The following is a 19839-nucleotide window of genomic DNA, read 5'->3' as shown; positions in this document are numbered from 1 at the left end:
CAGTACTGGGGAGGGGAAATGTCTCCCCTGCGCCCTCATTTCTAATGCCCCTGAAAATGGCTGTACTTCCTGAGATCCTTCACCGAAGCCAGTCTGAACAGACAGCTATTGCTGATTTTTAATTGCAACATCACTGAAAGCGTCGTCAATCTGCATCCCTGTGTGCTTTTCCAGTTGCTCTGCTGCAGACAAGAAATCACTAAAGAAATCACGGGATTCGAGCTCCTCTCTGTGGACCACACTTATTTCACCTATTGCCTTCGTAGAGCAACCAGTATCACTATACACACCCCTATAACTGTTTACCCTCAATCTGCTAGACCTATGCGGCCTCCAATAGCCTTCCAAAACCCTTTACTGGATAAATGATTGTGGTGTAAATGGATGAATGGACAGATGGATGGTATTCTTTCCATCTCCTTCCAAAACCTTTCAGGGGGAAGTTAACAGATCTGCCAGATATTACAGCATTTTGTACAGACGCTGCCCGATAGACTAAACAAGCTTAATCGAATCTCTTCTGGCACAGCTTTGCAAATGTGTTTCTGAACTGGTAAGGCCAAAACCCAAAAGTGGGTCCTTGAGCATATGATTAAAAAACATACTACTCTCCGTCCCCCAAGAGAACGTCTCGAACTGCGGGATACTGAGCTGTATGGTGCTATCATTCACCAGCATGTAGCATAAGCTTAAATTTTAAATTTCTTATTTGCTCCAGCCCAGGGTGGCCAGACAGCATGGCAGTCAGTGCTGCTAAGTCTACATATAAGTGACTTTCGGCTTTTTATTCTGAACTCGCTTAAAATTTCATTGGGTTGCAGGTTGCATGTTTTTTGGGCTAGTTTTATTTTGAGGTTGTGGTTTTAGGACTTTTTAACTTAATACCAATTTTTATAATATAGCAGATTTATTATTTGACAAAATTCAAATATTAATGACAATTACAGCCTACAACAGGCCCAGCCCATCATTGATCAAACACTGTACATTAGACGGCTGATTTAACCTTACATGTACAAAATAGCTTAAAACTTTTACATCATGCCATCAAATGCTGCCTTTGGTTTAGATGTATAACTAGTTAGTGTAGTTAGTGTATAACTATGCTTGGGTAGTAATTTCCCCCTGGGATCAATAAAGTCTTAGTCATAATCATATTTAATTTTTCATACTGAAATACTGTCCATACATTATACCACAGTATAGGGTATTTTGATTTTCCAAAATTGCTAAGTCTGAGGGGTCATCACGATAAAAACTGCTGGAGAAATCAAAAACAGACTGTGCTTTTCGGGTTTTTCAGAGATGCTGTATTATCACATTCTTCTTCTGATTCAGTAGGTCTAGTTGGTGGCTAGTTTCAGCCATTTTGGCCACCTCAGTTAATTTCCACTATTTCATTGAAATTTTGGCCAACATTTGATACTAAACAAGTGGTTAATGGATCATTAACAGTTCTTGTTATTAGAAAATTCTGCATCTTTCTCTCTCAAATATTTTCTTTGTGTTGTAATATTTATGAGTTCGGTATCCAAACAATTGTGTAAAATGTGCAACAAAGTACCATATTTAGTTTATGGCAAACCATGAGTTACTTACTGTCACACGAGCAAAAAAAACGCTAAGTGAAAACTTTAGAACAATCACCCCAGTATTAGTATCATCACTCACTCACTCACACACACACACACACACACACACACACACACACACACACACACACACACACACACACACACACACACACACACACACACACAGAGAGCAGTGCCAAGCAGAAAAATATGTGTTAATACTTAAAACTGAAAGGCATATAAAATTCATTCTGTTCTTGTTGATCGTGAGTAGAGCGACGACCACGTGAATGGCGTCCAATCGGGAGTATTTGGGCTGAGTTTTAAGACCCCGCTTCCGCTTTCTGCTGACGCCAGCACCAGCCGACGTCCAATAGCGAACGGAGACAGTTTCAAACACCGCCTTACCGCGAGTTGCCATGGAGATACAGATGCACGTGATAGGGGTGTGTGGTCGGGGTATTTCAAAAACGCGTCAGCCATTTTACTTCGGAAATTCCGTACGAGCCTTGCTTCGCAACAGAAAGGTAAGCGATAGAAAAGAAATCTTTAATCTATCTGTAATCATAGACATCCGACTAATCGGCATACAATGGAAAAAAGTATCCACTGAGTTTGACCTTTTTAGCATGATGTCCGACACTCTTGCTACATTTTTATTATTCTGGATATCACTTTAAGCGCGTTACTGTCTCGTTTGAATTGGAACCTGGTAGCTATCTCAATACTCTGCTAGTTGGCGGGCTTTTTGATGGGGCATGAGACGGCGGTTTCTGTGCAAGCTGATAAATATTAAAACGTTGTTCTTCAGTATAATACTCTCCCTTGACTATAATCGTAACGGGGGCACGTAAGAGTTTCCACGAAATTACACCGTGACCTAGTTAAATAATTGCAAACGTAGCCTCGTGTATTGGGCTAGGTGTCTCGCACTCAGTCATTTACGTTAAGTGCTCTGTAAAATAGACTCGTGTTTTGTTGACTCCCCCCCCCCCCACTTGATTTTAATGGACGTCATTACTTTGTGCTATATAGCTACATCCCCATATGTAACTAGGTGATCCCCAAGCTATTGTTCGTGCTCCTCGAAAGCATGGCCACGGTGGACTGTGGCTGGATCTAATAATGCGACGCAGGAGATTAAGTGATCGGTGGCGATTTTTAATTTACCTTCGTGAATAAATCCCACACCATTTCGCGTACAAATCTTGTGGAAGTGGGTAGCCGTAGCCCAGTTTTAACCCATGGCAACTGACTGATTAGTGGCTAAGCACAATGTAAGCTGTATATGGTTTGAATTATTTGAGCATTTTGCAGCTTGATCATCCCCTTAACCCGTGGGTGCATGTGCGGGCCTTTATCTCTGGCAGGTGAGATCTGTGTAGTCAGGTTCGGGATTCAGCCTTTTCACCTTATGATTCTCTCTTGAGTCTGTACATGTTCTGATTTGATTACAGGTCAAATCTTAAACAATGGCAATGCAAGGGGAACCTCAAGTTCAGTTCAAGGTTAGTGAGTTATCTTTATTCTTATCGTATGGTCATTCAGAGTCCCTGTTTTGTCATTCCATAAGGGAATGATCTAGGCTTTGGTAGCATGTCTGATCTGAAATGCATATGGATTTTTTTTCCCTCCCCCAGCTTGTACTGGTTGGTGATGGTGGTACTGGTAAAACCACCTTTGTGAAACGTCACCTGACTGGAGAGTTTGAGAAGAAATATGTAGGTAAGATGATGCTTTTAAAATGTTTTTTTGCATGAAGGTATGATTTCTGTATCATTTATGGCACGGTTTCAACATTTGTTTATTTTGGTCTCAAGGTTCAGCGGGGTTGGAATTTAGCTAGAATGAATTGGGGGCGGAGCTAATCCCTTCCGGAGAGAGAGGAACTTTGTCCAAGGCTCACTGTATGTCTATTAGCTGCCCCCCTCCCCCAAGTATTCCGACCATATTTCTGGCATTTATGGGTGGCATAGCTGGGAACGATAGAATGGTGGGATTCTGATTGTCCAATGAGGGAGGGTCAGCAGGTCTGCTTATGGCCGTGCGCCGTCTGGTGCACATGCTGGGCTTTACCGATGATAACCATGGTAACTTGCAGCCTTTTTTTTTTTGCAGCTACTTTGGGTGTTGAAGTCCATCCTCTAGTATTTCACACGAACAGAGGAGCAATTAAATTCAATGTGTGGGATACAGCTGGGCAAGAGAAGTTTGGAGGTCTTCGCGATGGGTATTACATACAGGGTAAGATTTAAAGTAAATGCTGGAACTGTTGTACATGTGCATTTACCAACTTAGATTCTGTACAAGCGAGATGCGAATAATATGCTTCTGATCCTGAAATATTGCGGTGAGACTGTACAATCGAGGGGGTCATACCTACCTATGCCGTGAAATTCTAGAATCCTGATTCTGCTTGCTCCCTTCACCAGGTTTAGGGACACAATCTGCTCTGTTTGCATCATATAGGTTATTAGAACGGGGACTTCCTGTGTCTGGATAGTTGGTGTTCTGTTTATTTCATTCTGCCGTCACTCTTGGCTTTGTCCATTGTTGTAAATATCTTCACTACACTTGGAAATTCCCCATATTCATGTGGAAGTCGTGGCTCAAATTAACCTCCAGGCCCAGTCTTGTGTGTCCTGCTTGTGCCAGTTATTAGAGCTGTTAATTGTCAGTAGTCATGTCAGTTAATGGCGTGACTTTCCGCAGGTAAGGGTCTCCTCATGATGAATATGCATTATACAGTTTAAGATTATTGAAATGCCTAATTCATGTGGCTTTTTCCCCACCTGGAGAAGTTTATTTGTGCATTTTGTTTTTGAGCTGAAACTGGTGCTTGTTGTAATAACTTCCTCATTTGCATCTTTAACATTGAATACTGCCCTGGCAAACTTTGCCAATTTAAACAGTTGGCTAGTAGGAAAGAAAATTAGTATCTATGTGTGCATAACAATTAAGGTATTTTGTCAAAACTCATAGAGATCACTTCTATTCAGTAATGTATCCAAACTATATGATAAATTGCTCAGAGTAATGACTAAGGTCATATGTGATGCCTGGATCATGTTTATGTGTGTGTGTGTGTGTGTGTGTGTGTGTGTGTGTGTGTGTTTGGTGGCGAGGGAACAAGTTAAAGTTAAAACTGGAAGATTTGTAAATGTTATTTTGGCTCTGTTTGCCTAGACAGTTTAAAAAGGAATGTTTTTGAAGTAAACTTTTTCTCTCTCTCCCCCCCTCTTCCTTCCAGCCCAGTGTGCCATTATTATGTTTGACGTAACATCCAGAGTAACGTATAAGAATGTCCCTAACTGGCACAGAGACCTGGTACGAGTATGTGAGAACATCCCCATTGTCTTGTGTGGAAATAAAGTAGACATCAAAGATAGGAAGGTCAAGGCGAAGGCCATAGTGTTCCACAGAAAGAAGAACCTTCAGGTAAAGTCTCTGGCGTTGCAGTCCGTTGAAGAAACATACTGTATGTACTGTCGTGTTTAAGTTTTAATCGGGATTGTTGGATCCTGATGACCTGGGTTGGTAAAAGAAAAAAAGTAGGCGATTCAAAGATGATAAAGGTACTCTGAACTGAACAACTGAACTGACAAGTTATGGAAATTGAGGTGTTTTTGTTTGGCGCACTTAAAATTGGCAGGGTCTCGGTTTAAATGTCCCACAAATTACACAAATCAGATGTCATTGACAAACTAAAGCAATGTGAAGGGGGGTCTTCATATGGGGCTTCTATCGTGCCCAATGAGGCATCTGCCAAGGGCAGTAATCGCACAAGTCATGGCAATAAAGTGACACATGCTTTAGATTAAAACAGGCCAACGCATGTTGAATGATCGTGATCCTGATGTAGGCTCAAATGAGTCAAATGGATAAACATTTGCAGCTGCTTCGGAATGACTGTCTAGGTCTTCTCAGAATTAAGGTGGACCCGACTTTTGGTGCTTTTCTACTGCCACCAAGAACCGAGCCGTACTGCGAACTTGCAGATTTCCATTGCAACGCATACGAGCCGTAACCACGCTGTCATGGCCCTGCTTACTAGCTGAGCTGATTGCATCATTGCCATTTGATTGGTCGAAATACACCGACATATCACTATGGTGTGCGTGGGGTATCTGAAGGAAAAGCACATATTGTGTTTATTAGTAATATCGCACATTGCAATGTATTGATGCATTCTTGATGACTCAGAACTTAAATATCCAACCTCCTTCTTAAAGCTATTATGGAACAACTGAACTGAATGGATTTGCAACACAAATTTATGCTAGAAAATCTTAATTACGCTAATGTGATACTTTCTTAACATGCAGAGTAATAATTGCATGTAGCAAAGCATAGTAAATTCACCTGTGAACGGTGGGTGAGCGTCTCTTCGGTTTTATATCACTGCCCCTATCCAAACTCTGAGCCGACCCGACTGTAGTGGGGAAAACCAAAGGGAGCTGGAATTCTGCTGTAACTAGTCTCTTCGCGGTACGGCTGAATTCCTGTATGCCAGTGGGAAAGCGGCATTGGCCTTAACTGGGCCCCCTTTGTCTGTGGTGCCGCGGGTGTGAGCCGTGCGGTGTCAGCATCCCCGTTAACCTTTCCTGACCTCCTCCTCAGTACTATGACATCTCCGCCAAAAGCAACTACAACTTTGAGAAGCCCTTCCTGTGGCTGGCCAGGAAGCTGATTGGAGACCCCAACCTGGAGTTTGTGGCGATGCCAGCCCTGGCTCCTCCGGAGGTGGTGATGGATCCCCAGCTGGCCAAACAGTATGAGGAGGATCTACAGGTGGGTTATGCAGCTGTGATGCAGCTGACACTTGCAATAAATACTGGCACGTCCAGTAAGTATATGTAAGTATTTAGACTGATTCTGTGTTGACTAGTCATTGAAAATGGCAATATTACAATTAACATTTCCTGAATGGTAATTTGTAGCTTATATTTTAACTGTATATCCCCTCCATCTCCACACCACAGTCTTGTCCCTAAAAGTAACTTGAGTAAAATATACCTGATATGAAGTATAGGTCTAAATTAACACTGATTGTGCCTATGGCAGAAATCTGATTTACCAGTGAATTTTAAATTACTCCTCTGTGGTTTGATTTCTTGGATTGGTCGAGTTCACTTGTTTTTTGTTAGGCATTTGCAGACCCAAGACCTGTTTATGTAGATTAATTAAAGTGCGGGAGCTGGGAAATCCTGATCGGGGATCAGCATAGGAGCTTGCTGGCTTTTAAAATGCTTACATTTCCAACTCTGCTTCGCAACCCCTTCCGAACTTGCCATGGTATGAAGGTATATGTTCAAATGCAAAATGGAATTCTCCAGTGAAGTTAATGATAGCTGCCCAATAAAGAATGAGAGACAGAACTGAGGGGGGTCTGAAAGCCGGCCCCATGTGATGGCATGGAGCAGCTCTTGGGGGTGATAACATCTGACATTCGGCTCAAAGAACTGACCGTGCATAAACTGGTTAATGTCTGTCTCCATGTGCTTTAGTCTGTAGTGGTGAATTTTCTGCTGGCATGCAGGAGCCGACCTATACCTGTCCTGTGCCTAGTTACAGCACCGGTCCAGCTTGCTTTCAAGTTTCCACTGCAGAAGGGTTGAATCGGTAAAGGTTTTACCAGGAACAATGACCTAAAATGAAATGCGTATTTACTGTACGTCATGATTTATTATGTGCTGTTTTCTGCTACTAAGTTTGAAGATCGTTATGTTGGCATCAACTGTGAGTGGAATTAGCATTAGCTTGCATAAATTTGCATTATAGATCCATTCTCTTCATCCATTCTCTAGTACTTTTAATAGGCGGTTGAAAATGTTCAAGTTCTCAGGTGTCAGGAGTACATTGATATTTTGATGTGCGATGCTACTCATAATGAATAATATATAGAATATGCCCTTTGTCCATCAGATGATTCATGCACATTGATGCAGATTACTGGTACTGCCATGTATTTTGACCGATCAGGTGCTGGTGACGCAACCAGCTCAGTTTAGTACAGGTTTCTTCTGCTACGTGCAAACGGCAGTAACGTACCCCCGATGACTCTAAAATGAATGTAAAAGAGTCCATTTATGTGCTTTTAAAAGGTACATTTTCGTACATCTAAGGATACAACTGGCAGACCAGTTCGATTGGTGGTTGGATTTTGAAGGTGGCAGTTTTAGGATTACTGGTTAATAAGGCATCCCTAGAGAATTCTGTCCTTGCACTGAAGCTACCATCGGAGCTGGCTAGAAGGCAGCCAGTGAAAATACCCGAATGTCAGCCTTGTAAATGGAAAGGTTTTGTTGAGCTTCTAATTTCTCAGAAATGAGTTAATGAATATGGAAGCTGTTTCCGTTACAGTCCCAGTATATCTATTGCATATCTATATGCTTGGTCCTTTGACCTTTTGGCTAAACTTCCATAGCTGACTGGTTTGTCGGTTTTCCAATTCAGTGTCATCGCTACTGGACCTTTATGAAGTAAATTGTTGGAAAGATTAAGTAGTTGTTTAACCTCCCTTCTCCTCTTCCTGCTCCCTAGGTGGCCCAGTCCACAGCTCTGCCAGATGATGAGGATGACCTGTAGGGGGCGCTTGTGAGCCACGGGCCGCCTAGTTTTATAGGCAGCTGTGGGAGGACACAGCCCTGCTCCGGCCCTGGACTAGGTTGACGCAGCGTTTACATGCGCTTCACATGGTCCCTCACGGGTGGAGAGTCCTTGCAGTGTGACCTGTGCAGCTGAAGAACAAATGGTTTCTCCTCTCTGGGCCTGCATTACGTACTTGGCTTCCCCCCCCCCCCTTTTTTTTTTCTTTTGGACTGTTACAATCTAGGTTTCATTTTCTCTTCCCCTGTTTTGGTAATTTAAGCTTTCTGCAGTAAACTGTACACATCTGTGGCATTTCATTCCATTTTATTTTCCTTTTTTTTAATTCAATAAAGTTGTTTCAGTTGTGAAAGCATTTGGCTCCGTTGCCCTTATGTTTAATCAGCCTCTTAGCTGGATTCCTGATACTTAGTTAGCTGATGGTGTTCTGTGCTGCCTTCTCCCTGGTTGCCCTTGTTGGTCTGACATAACTGTAGTGCTGTTAAATCTTCCCTTTAATGGTGGTTTATTGGGTTAGATGCTTTTCCTGGGAGCATTCCCAAAAAACGAGGCCTTGGGGTTCCTGGGCCCTGGGAAGACCCTAATACCATTTTATCTTTATGTAGAAGTACAGTTTGTTCAGCTCAACTAATCTGGACCTGGAGCTTTTACTCATCCATGAATCCTCCATGATCGCTAATGTGCTGCAGTGTTGTAGAAATACTGGAGGCTATTCTCTGAAGTGCAGGGTAAGAAGCAGGGAATACTCTGGATGCAATGCACAGTTACACTATGGGTGTTTCTGTGATGCCCAAAACAATGTTGTTTTGGATAGTGGAAAGAATCCGCAGCACTGGGAGAAGGTGCCAGTACAATTTATATAAATTACTTGAAGTGATGTTTGTTATGGCTTTCTTATGCCATTTTCTCAATCCCCGGTGGTTCGTCTATCCCTGCTAAAATGAACACCTCCATTGCACTTTGCTTCGCTTGGCATTGTTGCAGGTCCTCGTGAAATTCTGCCCCTACTGTGTGTTATATGTATGGAGGGTAAGTCGGTCTGTATAGCAGGATTGCCGGGATTGTTTGGGTGGCAGGTGTGAGTCTGCACACACATTTACATGTGTGTAACAGTTTATTACCTTGCAAATAGTCTAGGATTTGCAGACTACCCCAACGCTTTTAAAGTAGCTAATAAGTATATTATACCCTCACCGGCCACTTTATTATGTACACCTTGCTAGTACCGGGTTGTACCCCCTTTTGCCTTCAGAACTGCCTTAATCCTTCGTGGCATAGATTCAACAAGGTACTGCAAACATTCCTCGGAGATATTGGTCCATATTGACATAACATCACGCAGTTGCTGCAGATTTGTCGGCTGCACATCCATGATGCAAATCTCCTGTTCCACCACATCCCAAATGTGCTCTATTGGATTGAGCTCTGGAGGCCAATTGAGTACAGTGAACTCATTGTCATGTTCAAGAAACCAGTCTGAGATGATTCAAGCTTTATGACATGGTGCATTATCTCAGGACATGGTCTGTGGCGTTGCAACGATGATCAATTAGTACTAAGGGGCCCAAAGCGTGCCAAGAAAATGTCCCCCACACCATTACACCACCACCACCAGCCTGAACTGTTGATAACAAGGCAGGATGGATCCATGCTTTCATGTTGGTGACGTCAAATTCTGACCCTACCATCCAAATGTCGCAGCAGAAATCGAGACTCATCAGACCAGGCAACATTTTTCCAATCTTCTATTGTCCAGGTTCGGTGAGCCTGTGCGAGTTGTAGCCTCAGTTTCCTGTTCTTTGCTGATAGGAGTGGCACCCGGTGTGGTCTTCTGCTGCTGTAGCCCATCTGCCTCAAGGTTCGACGTGTTGTGCGTTCGGAGATGCCCTTCTGCATACCTTGGTTGTAACGAGTGATTATTTGAGTTACTGTTGCCTTTCTATCGGCTCGAACCACTCTGGCCATTCTCCTCTGACCTCTGGCATCAACAAGGCATTTTTGCCAACAGAACTGCCCCTCACTGAATGTTTTCCTTTTTCGGACCATTCTCTGTAAACCCTAGAGATGGTTGTGTGTGACAATCCCAGAAGATCAGCACTTTCTGCAATACTCAGACCAGCCCGTCTGGCACCAACAACCATGCCACGTTCAAAGTCACTTAAATCACCTTTCTTCCCCATTCTGAAGCTCCGTTGGAACTGCAGCGGTTCATCTTGACTATGTCAACATTCCTAAATGCATTGAGTTGCCACCATGTGATTGGCTGATCAGTAATTTGCGTCAACAAGCAGGTGGACAGGTGTGCCTAATAAAGTGGCCGGTGAGTGTGGAATATAGAATTGTAAGATTTTTTTGCATAGGCATCAGTGGCACGCCTGATGCTTGAGAGTTGGCAGCTCTGCGTATGATTACGTCTCTTGACTGAAAATCGATTTTTTTTTTGTGCGCTCTATGTTGGTCACACGATGGCGCCGTTTAACCTTCTAAATAAGTTCGGTAAGATTTCATATTCCATAAGTACTAAATGTGGTGATATAACAAATGTAGATATTCAAATGTTCAGGTTTTCACTTTTAGGTTTGAAATATATTGAAACTGAAAATTAGAGCACAATGATTTAATAATGCAAATAAACACGAAGAATATTAAAACGTTATTTTAAAACTTATTCGGTTCGTTCTGCATGCCAATCCTTTTCAGGTCGGATAGATAATCGATAGGCCTACTACGCTGCAAATATACTTCCGTAAATACATCTACATTTAGAACTGTTATAGATAAATTTATTTGTTGATTTTCCCCTTGCTTCTATAAAATAGCACGTAGCAGGGCTGTAGCCAGCTATGAGGTCATTGAGGTCCGGACCTCGGTCATTTTTTAAGAGCTAAAAATAAAATTTGAAGCTGAATATTCATCTCAATAAAAAATTAGGCTAACTAACGTTTCACATGTCTATAATTACTTTTCAAAATAAATAGCTTATGACGGTGACGGTGTCAACAACGAGATCCACCAACAACCCCTCAGTCCCGGACATTACTGTTTTTCGGCCCTGGGATGTAGGTCTGATTATATGGCTATAATTCATCTACAAATCTTATTTCAATTAATAAAAGTAACCCAGTATATAACACTGAATTACACTTGCATGGGATTTGCGATATTTGATTGACAACTAAACTACATATGTGAAACACGTGACTCTGTTCTGCTGTCATACCACTGAACACATAAATTAAGTTATACCTTGTAAATATATCATTTCCTATTACTCCCGGGATTTTAGCAACTGCCGTCTTCTTTTCCAGTACTGCAAAACTATCCAGCCCACTGATGCCATAATTTAAAGTATGTTTGACTTTTAGGGAGAAAAAAAATGGTAAAAATAAAATATACTACGCATGGTTGCATATTGAAACACATGTGTTGGCGGCTGTAATGAATTGGGGGTGAGAGTCACCTTTTCCAAATTGACGGTGTGATCAGAGCCACCTCACACCCGGTCCGAAACATGACATCAGAATTTGAATTTCCACACCCAATGTGACGGCGCCGATCTTCACACTGAACAGCCGAAAAGCCTGAAACTGCGTGGAAAGCCGGCACAGGACCGCGGAGATCCGACCCAACGCTGGATCCAGGGTAGCCTCCCAAATAACGGATTACAAATCTGTGCAAATACGCAAACAAAGAATCAGAGTCTTTTACTGATGATGATGTGAAAGTTTAAAGATTCGGCTCTGCTGCATTTTTATTGTGTTTGGAGATAATATTTTGGGATACAGGGGTTATTTTGTCATAAATATTTATACATCGATATAAGATTAATACTTTTAGCGACTTTTTTTCGACAGCAGTAAACTATTTCCAACAGTAAAATGTATATTCTTTTCTGGATTTCTGATGCTTGAGGGACTTGGTTAACAACCATCATCTTGGCTCATACAGAAACACGCGTTGCTTAATCATTAAAAATAAGTATGAAATTGTACAGAGTGCTAACGTTAATCGCGGGTCTATCTTTAACCCAGGTAATTTTTGTTCTTTACATGCAACATAATTTATTTAGCTAAAATCCGAGGGCGTTTTCATTGTAGAAACGTGGATTTATACATTTGCTTCTAGGTTCATGGTCAAGTGGAACAAACCTTAAAGCATCCTGGTGAGTGTCTTATTTATAACTTTTATTTTCCAGTTCTTTAAAAAAGACACGCTAATTTTGCCACGCGCAGTTGTGTGTATATATATAGTAAGCGTAGAAGTTTACTATCCATAACTTGTTGAAGTAATACGCATTTAATAGTGGACATTGGCATAATTTTTAGATTAACAAGGTTCAGTGATAGGATTTTCGAGTGGTTGTACTTAACATTAATTTAAAGCAGAAAATATTAATCAAACGTCTGTGCACCTGTGTGTTGAACTGAAGCTCCGTACATCTACAGCTTGCATCCTGATTGTGCGTCCTTCTATTTCAACACTATCGGAAAGTAATACTGTTTTTTATATGACCCATTCATTCAATTTTTAAATAAAATGAAACTTTTCACTAGTTTCAGAAATCTGGGATTCCCAGACCTCAAGCTAAGTAATTTGTAATAAACTTAAGGGCTTCAAGTGCGATAAAAAGAGTATATATAGCGTTGGTATGACATTCGCTATTAGTATAACATAAAAAAACCTCTAAAAATCAACACTTGTAAGTTTTTAAAAATATATTAAAATGTCTAATTAAGCGAGTCTGTGCATGCTTGTCAATTTACAGGCCTGCAGGTGCTCGCCACGGCATCGCATTACTGGCCATTGGATGAGGTGGAAGGGATATACGGACTGTGGGACGAGATTGGAAACAGAACATGTCATGTTAATGGAAGTATTATATGTATGTAAACAGCTGTATACTTAAGAACATTAAAAAAAATGTATTTTCCTGTCCTTGTTTCGTCGTAGCTCGTGGCGGTTTCTCGTCTTCCTCCCTTAACGCACATTAGACCTACCGATTTTGGGGCGCTGTCGATTAAGAGTCGCGAATATTTCTAATTTCATTGCTAAGTGAAATCTCATGCGATTTGTGGCTGCATTATGTATACTGTATTCATGCACGCGAGTTACGGGACATGAAAACTTTTATTGAAAATTAAACTGATCATCAGGCACATTTTTGGACGGGCATTTCATATTGTCACATAATGCTTAGTCACGTTTGTCGCCGTTCAGCGCAGGATAGCCCGAGGTCCACAACTTCTGTATATGTATCGCAAATTTACTCCTAGTATAGCACAGTTCACTTGCATAATTTACCATACATAATTGGTTATTGTACATGCTTTCGATGGTGCAAGGTCTTGAAAGTGCCGCTCTTTTTATTCGCACGTTTGGGGATTTCTTAATGGAGAGCAGCACGATTCCATACGGAAAAAGTATAAAGTAAATCCATAATATTTTCAGTGTGCCACCTTTTTTTCAGGATGCATGAAAAAGTTATCTTTTAAATGTTTAAAAACTTGGTGTTTTGATTGACTTTATTCCACATGAATAAGAATTGCATACAGTCGGCGCGCAATTTGCCACATAACATGACTATGAGAGGCAGGGAGGCAGGAACAAAGTTGATTTTCAGATCTGCTTTTTATTGGTTAAAATTGAATACAGGAAAAAAGAATACTGGGTGTTTTATGGAAATAACTATGCAACAATTGCCTGGTTAACCTCGCTGTCGTTTTCCCATTGAGATCTATGGCCAGAAAAAGATTAACAAAAACCGAAAAATAATCGTTTAAAATAGAAATTTAGTTTAAGAATGGAGATGTAGGAAGAGAAGGGGGCTGTTTGGCTGTGTCCCCAACCCCACTGTAAAGCATGCTCTGTGCTTCACTCCGCCTTCATTGTCCATCACAGCGTGTCTCTCTTTCCCTGTTGTCCAGTCAGCATGTCCGTAGTCTTTGTGTCTGCCACCGTTTTGTCTTTGGTCATCGTGTTTGTTCACCTGAATCACCTTGTTCTCTCTGTTTTTGTCTGTTTTATTTTTTTTTTCCATGTGCCTGTCCAGCGCTCACGATCCACAACCACACTGTGCTTCCTCACCTCCATAATTCCTCCTCTGTGTATACCAATGACTCTACCTACACTAACATTTCTGCAGCTGTAGGTGAGGAACAGACCTGATCAATGAAAATGTAGTGTTTGTTCAGCGGTTCCCATTTCCCCCCTTGACTGATCACTGGTTTGCCGGCTGTTTCGAGGGGTGCCCACCACTTATATAGGTTTTCAGACCATTGCAGGTACGAGTTTGCAGGCAGTGTGTATTCCAGCTACTTCATGATTTAACCTTTTAGTCCATACCCAGTTAGACTGTTTACATTCTTCCCAGATGTAGAGTTGTATATGTAACTGAAAGGGGTGCAGCTTCAATGCCGCGATAAAAACCACACTGCCAGGGCCCCTTATGACACCTGAACCAGCAGCCAGATCTTGTTCCCAGCATGGAGGCCCAGATTGGGTCATTAACAAGCCATCATGCTTTGCCTTGCCCTCAGCTAGATGCTGAGTTTCGCTCACAGTTTGGATCATCCTTCTTAAGTGAGATCTGTTTGTCTCCATGGTCGAGTGAAGCAGCAGCCTGAGACCACGGCCCATGTCAGTCAGCTCCTGACCGCTGGGACTGAGAGTGGCCCAAGAGTACAGTATAATTAAACTCCACTTCACATTAATGGAAGGCCTTTTGTGACCAGACATATTATATAAATAAGGAGGGGAAAACTGTATGTTAATCATCGAGGAACAAGCTTTCTTCTCTTGTACTGGTATTCCTGCAAATGAGCGAAAACCTCTAGTTACTTAGCAACCCCACAATAGAAATAACAAATGATATTCTAACAGTTTTGCACATGTTTATACAATATAAATGGACGTGTTACTATGGGATTACTGTGTGTTTTTTTGTCAGCTAGGACATGATACTGAAGTGAGAGAAGCTTGGCTCCTGCCTGCCAAGAAAAAGATAAAGTTGATGGCTCATTTTTAAACACTTTGGTTAATTTGGGGATTCAGAGTAAAAATGCGACTATCAGTGGATTACTGTTCTTAGCAGAGTTTTGCTTATTCTTTGTGAAATCTTTACATTTTGATGATATTTTAATTTGATCTGGGGTTGAATCTGGACGGCTCAGTCCTAATTAGTGAAACTTAGTTGAGTTTGATGGATGACATCACTGTTCGGAAAAACTCAAACCAGGTGTGGCTCAGAAAAGCCTCAAAATGTATATATTCAGGCAAAATAATATTTTTTTGGCCCTGTTCCCTTTCTGTAGACATTGTGGAAGGAATGGCCAACAAGGGGATTTATGTGAATGGAGACGCTGGGGCCACATTTCTTCATTTTGGGAACTACAAGAATTCGTGCATCAGTGACCCAACCAAATGTGTGCCACAAGGTAGATGTGACCCGTGAGGGTAAAGCTACACAGTGGATATAAGGGCTGATGCAGTTCTGAAGCTCATAATCTCATTCCGTTTCAGCTTGATCTGTCCTGCTCAACCTTGCTTTGATAGTTTGTTCCAGTGCCGTGCAGTTGATTTCAGGGGGGGGGGGGGGCTTGTGTCTTTTGTTGTTCAAAGTGTAAGTTTATCCAAAGGAAATGAAATAATTTCATTCATCCCATGGGATTTCGTGCCATTAGATATAAGCCTCTCCTGATGTGTGTATCAAAGTTGGAGGAAAAAGTTTTTGTTCTCCTTGCGTAAACAAATAGACCTGATAGATCATCGTCTGCATCTGTAACAAACTGCAGCTGTTTATTTAACTTGTATGTTTACAGCTTGCTGTAGACACATAGGCTCCAGCTTTACTTAATTAAAAAGAACAATCAGAAAAGAAATTAGCATCTCGCTGCGATTCATAGTTAGATTTGCATTTTGAAATGTGTCTTGCAAAATGGAAGGTACTGTGGCTCCAGGTTAAGTAAGCATACCACGGTTTACAGTTTTTCATATCGTCATTATGTTTTTAACTCCATCATCGTATTTCCTAATCCTCCCTCATAATTAGCAATTTCTGCTTCTAATTCTTGGGGGTGTAATTTTTCTAAAAATGCTTCTCTTTTCCTTGCTTCTAAAGGGATCACATTTTCCTTCTTCTGGAAGAATCAGGAAGCTCAGTCTCGCTTTGCCATCACCTACGGCAAGTTCATATCCAACGGCTTCTCCGTCTACGCAAAGGCCTTTGGTGGCTATGTGGAATTCTACATACGTGGAAACTTTAGACACTGGAAGGCCAACATCAAGCTTCCAGGTAACTCCATCTGGGAAAGTTGGAGATGTGTTCCGAATAAGAAAATGCATGGTTCTTGTTTTCAAGCCTTCATCAGACGCTCCATCTAAAAACTTCGATCTCAGTGGGTTTTGATACCTCTATCATGAAAAATACATTTCAGACAACCTCAATGGAGGTTATATACGCTCTGCAGTTTAATAACTGCCTAGTGTATGGGGAAGGACTCAGTAGTGGACATTAATATGTAATGTTGTTTAGCTCTTTTGCCCATTTGGAAGCGTTTATTCATTGCAACTTGGGAAAGGCTTGTTTGAAAGGTTCTGCTTTATGTTTCTGTTAATTGACAGCAACATAATTGTTTGACAGTCCTCTCCTATGCCACAGTTTGCATGCCAGTTGAGCTGGGTACCTTGTGCTGATCTAGAAGAGGGTGCTGGCATCATGTATTTCATACTCATATGTTAGACTGTCACGCAGCGCTCTGGATGGCGCTAGGCTGAAATACTAATTTCTCACCCACCCACCCACCCCCGTCACCCCGACCGAGCCTTTCAAGCTCCCCCTACCATGTGTTTCGACACTCGGGATCTATGGATGGGTGTTTACCATGGCATTGGTTTATAAACCTTTGACAGCAGGAGTGAGGTATTTCACCACGCCAGCCATCCAGAGCATGTCAGCCGGAGCACGGAGTGAACTGCTGTTTCTTCCGTGAAACACAATCAAAACATTCAAATCTTCGGGGCTTAGAGGCACGCAAGGTTTATGCTCGCCTGCCACACGGTTCTTTGCTATGCCAGTCGAGCTTTGGGCTGTGTTGACCGTCACACACTCATTAAAGAGATAGGAGTGTGACCGACTGTATTGCTCTTAATAAGATGCACTCGATGTTAATGTTGCTTCCTGGAGGATCGTGTGCGATGGACCTCTGAACTCAGGGTCACACAAACCCACAGCAGGAAATGTGCTGGTCTACAGGTATTCATAGCAGGGAGCAAACGAATCTTTCGTTGGGTTCAGGCGGCATCCCAGGACTGTGCCTTCACTAGTCTTGCTAGAGGACAACACCCAAGCCCACTGGGGACGAAAGAGCCAGCCCAGATGGAGGAATGTTCCTTTCATGTTTGGAGCAATACGAAAAAATAACACAGGCGTTTCCCCTGAAGGGAGAGCCATCGCAGCTCGTATTGAACTTTAGGTTCATGCTCTTCATCTGAATGCATTATTGCGGTCGATCCACCAATCCGAGTTTCTGCCCTCTCTCCTTTCATTGAGATGGAATGTGACATTGCGCCAAACTCTACAATTGTAACTGGAGCATCTGTGAAGTATTAAAAACATACATTCAGTAAAGAAATGCTCATAAAAACAACATATTCAAGCCTTGACCCATCTTTGTGCATTTTGGACCTTACTGCATTAGAAAAATGTGGTCAAGATTTGCGACATATTTGTGCTTTCATCACCTTGCTTTATATGTAGAAACATTTCGTGGTCAAGCTCATCCCTCTTTTTGTGTGTCTAGGACCTTACTGGACAAACCTTCTGTTCACCTGGACGCAGAAGGACGGCCTGAAGATCTACGTCAATGGGACTTTCAATGTCAGCGATCCGATGGGCAACGAGTCCCCGACGGATGGCGACGCCTACACAGACCGTGTCATCGAGACTGGCAGTAGTCAGTCCGGAAAGCACTATGTGACGGGGACCTTTGACGAGTTTGTCATCTGGGAGAGGGCCCTGTCCCCCGAAGAAATCTGGCTCTACTACAAGGCTGCAACAGGTGAGAAAAAGCAGAAGGTGTCACTAAAGGAGTCCCAGTCCAGAAACGGGGGGGGGGGGGGGGGGGGGGGGATCGTTGAGTGCTTAGATGAGGCGGGCAAAGCCACGTTTGATGTCATTTTTGTGATGTTCATGAATTCCTCTTCAGCGATATGGGTGTCTGCCATCCGGGAAAGGCAGAACTATTCCGCAATTTCCCCCTGGGTACGTGCCGCACTCCGTGCATAGATATCACATCTGACAATAAGACAGTAAAATGTCTGAACGAAAACCTTCAAGCGGCATCGGTGACATTCAGGAAAAGTGTAAAGGGACCAGGATGTCAGCAGAGAAAGGCGGAGTGAAAGCTTACACACTTCTAGTAACTTGATAGTGATATTCCCATGTGGCTCTGGGATGTTTAATTTGAGTGCAGTGGAGAACAACCTGCAGAAGAGGCTCAAATGCCAAGCTTGAAGGGAAATTGACTTGAGGCTGTCGTCCGTAATTTACTCCAAATTGCACAGGGACGTTTTGGTGCGGCTCGGCGATTCACTTGCTGGAATATCTGGGTGAAGCCCTGACACTCTTTCCTGCAAGGGGAAATACTTGATCTCCCCAGCCCCTTTTCTGTCAGGGCTTTGGAGAATGTTGGTAGAGCATTTGTGATTGATACTAAACAACAGTGCTCAGCTGGGGGGGGGGGGCCATGTGTTTTTCATACGTACAGTCATCAGGGGGCTCTCCAAATGTTTATGGGGCTCTTTTTAAACTCTTCTAGCAAACCGGCAGGCCCCATTACAAATAAGCCTTTGCTTCCAAGAGTTGATTGCATTAAAAAGTTACATTTGACTGGAGAGCTGTACCTTCAGTGCCTTTGCTATGCAGTAAGGGATCTCGCATACCACGTTTAGTTTGGGGACTGGAAAAACTCAAATTGCAGGCTGTCAGCTCGTCACTTGTCTGGTTTAAAAAGGGAATTCTGAATTAACTGAAAGGAATTAACGCTGTGATAAAGGAAAACCTGCTTATTGCACCATATTAGTCATTTATACTACATAATATATAAATATATAGAACGTATATACTATGTATTTTATATATAGTACTGTGCAAAATTATGCTTAAATGGCACTGAGCTGTAATATCATGTAGTAAAAGCATCTCAGCTTAACCCTTTCAAAACTTCGCAACCATGCAATTCTTGGCTAGTCAGAACCTTGTCAAATTATCTAGCTAAGTTAAGAAATACAGGGAGTGACTGAGGTGCCCCTGAAGAAAGGTTTGATAACCAAAGTGATGTTCATCTAACCACCCAACAAGGCATCAGTAACTTTTTGTGGAAGAGTTGATGTTCTTAATATTTGAGTTATATATTAATGTTAAACAGTTTTTTTTTTAACACAGTACTACTCACACACACACAGGTTTGTAATTATATCTTTGTGGGGACTCTCTATTCATTTCTATGGGGGAAACTCTAATCCCAACATGACGACCTTAACCCCCTACCCAGCCCTAACATTAACCATAAGTCACCAAGCAAAATACAACACTTTTGGCATTTTTACTTTTTTGATTGCATTCACAGATCTTTGTGGGACCTGAAAAAATGGTCCCCAC

General features: G+C 42.1%; 2 protein-coding genes across 7 annotated transcripts in view; both read left to right on the top strand.

Moving 5' to 3' along the window:
* Positions 1–1992: 1992 nt before the first annotated feature.
* On the top strand, positions 1993–8535 carry LOC125724098 (GTP-binding nuclear protein Ran). 2 transcript variants are annotated; one of them, XM_049001043.1, is made up of 7 exons: positions 1993–2101; positions 3032–3082; positions 3215–3299; positions 3693–3818; positions 4825–5012; positions 6195–6365; positions 8118–8535. In XM_049001043.1, the coding sequence occupies exons 2-7, from the start codon at positions 3047–3049 to the stop codon at positions 8160–8162; spliced, it is 651 nt and encodes a 216-aa protein (XP_048857000.1). In that variant the 5' UTR covers positions 1993–2101; positions 3032–3046; the 3' UTR covers positions 8163–8535. The 2 variants fall into 2 exon arrangements, with proteins under 2 accessions (XP_048857000.1, XP_048857003.1); XM_049001046.1 differs by lacking the exon at positions 1993–2101 and adding an exon at positions 2892–2944.
* A 3067-nt stretch (positions 8536–11602) lies between these two features.
* adgrd1 (adhesion G protein-coupled receptor D1) overlaps positions 11603–19839 on the top strand; it is a 66997-nt gene continuing 58760 nt past the window's right edge. Inside the window, exons 1-7 of one of the 5 annotated variants that reach the window (XM_049000258.1) lie at positions 11603–12214; positions 12309–12345; positions 12949–13065; positions 14233–14331; positions 15494–15616; positions 16300–16473; positions 17981–18238. In XM_049000258.1, coding sequence (XP_048856215.1) covers positions 12164–12214; positions 12309–12345; positions 12949–13065; positions 14233–14331; positions 15494–15616; positions 16300–16473; positions 17981–18238 — 859 coding nt within the window. In that variant the 5' untranslated portion in view covers positions 11603–12163. The remainder of the gene's footprint in view (positions 12215–12308; positions 12346–12948; positions 13066–14232; positions 14332–15493; positions 15617–16299; positions 16474–17980; positions 18239–19839) is intronic. The other 4 variants (XM_049000285.1, XM_049000269.1, XM_049000295.1 and 1 more) reach the window with 4 other exon arrangements.

Source organism: Brienomyrus brachyistius, chromosome 2 (genome assembly GCF_023856365.1).
Source record: "Brienomyrus brachyistius isolate T26 chromosome 2, BBRACH_0.4, whole genome shotgun sequence".
Taxonomy (NCBI): Eukaryota; Metazoa; Chordata; class Actinopteri; order Osteoglossiformes; family Mormyridae; genus Brienomyrus; species Brienomyrus brachyistius.
The sequence above is the reverse complement of the archived record's forward strand: the minus strand, read 5'-3'. Positions and strand labels throughout refer to the sequence as shown.

Bases quoted from the DNA above. Each gene is read 5' to 3' on its own strand.
- LOC125724098 (XM_049001043.1), top strand. From the start codon at position 3,047: ATGGCAATGCAAGGGGAACCTCAAGTTCAGTTCAAG. The intron at 3,300-3,692 runs GTAAGATGATGC...TTTTTTTTGCAG, and splicing joins GTTTGAGAAGAAATATGTAG to CTACTTTGGGTGTTGAAGTC. The intron at 6,366-8,117 runs GTGGGTTATGCA...CCTGCTCCCTAG, and splicing joins AGTATGAGGAGGATCTACAG to GTGGCCCAGTCCACAGCTCT.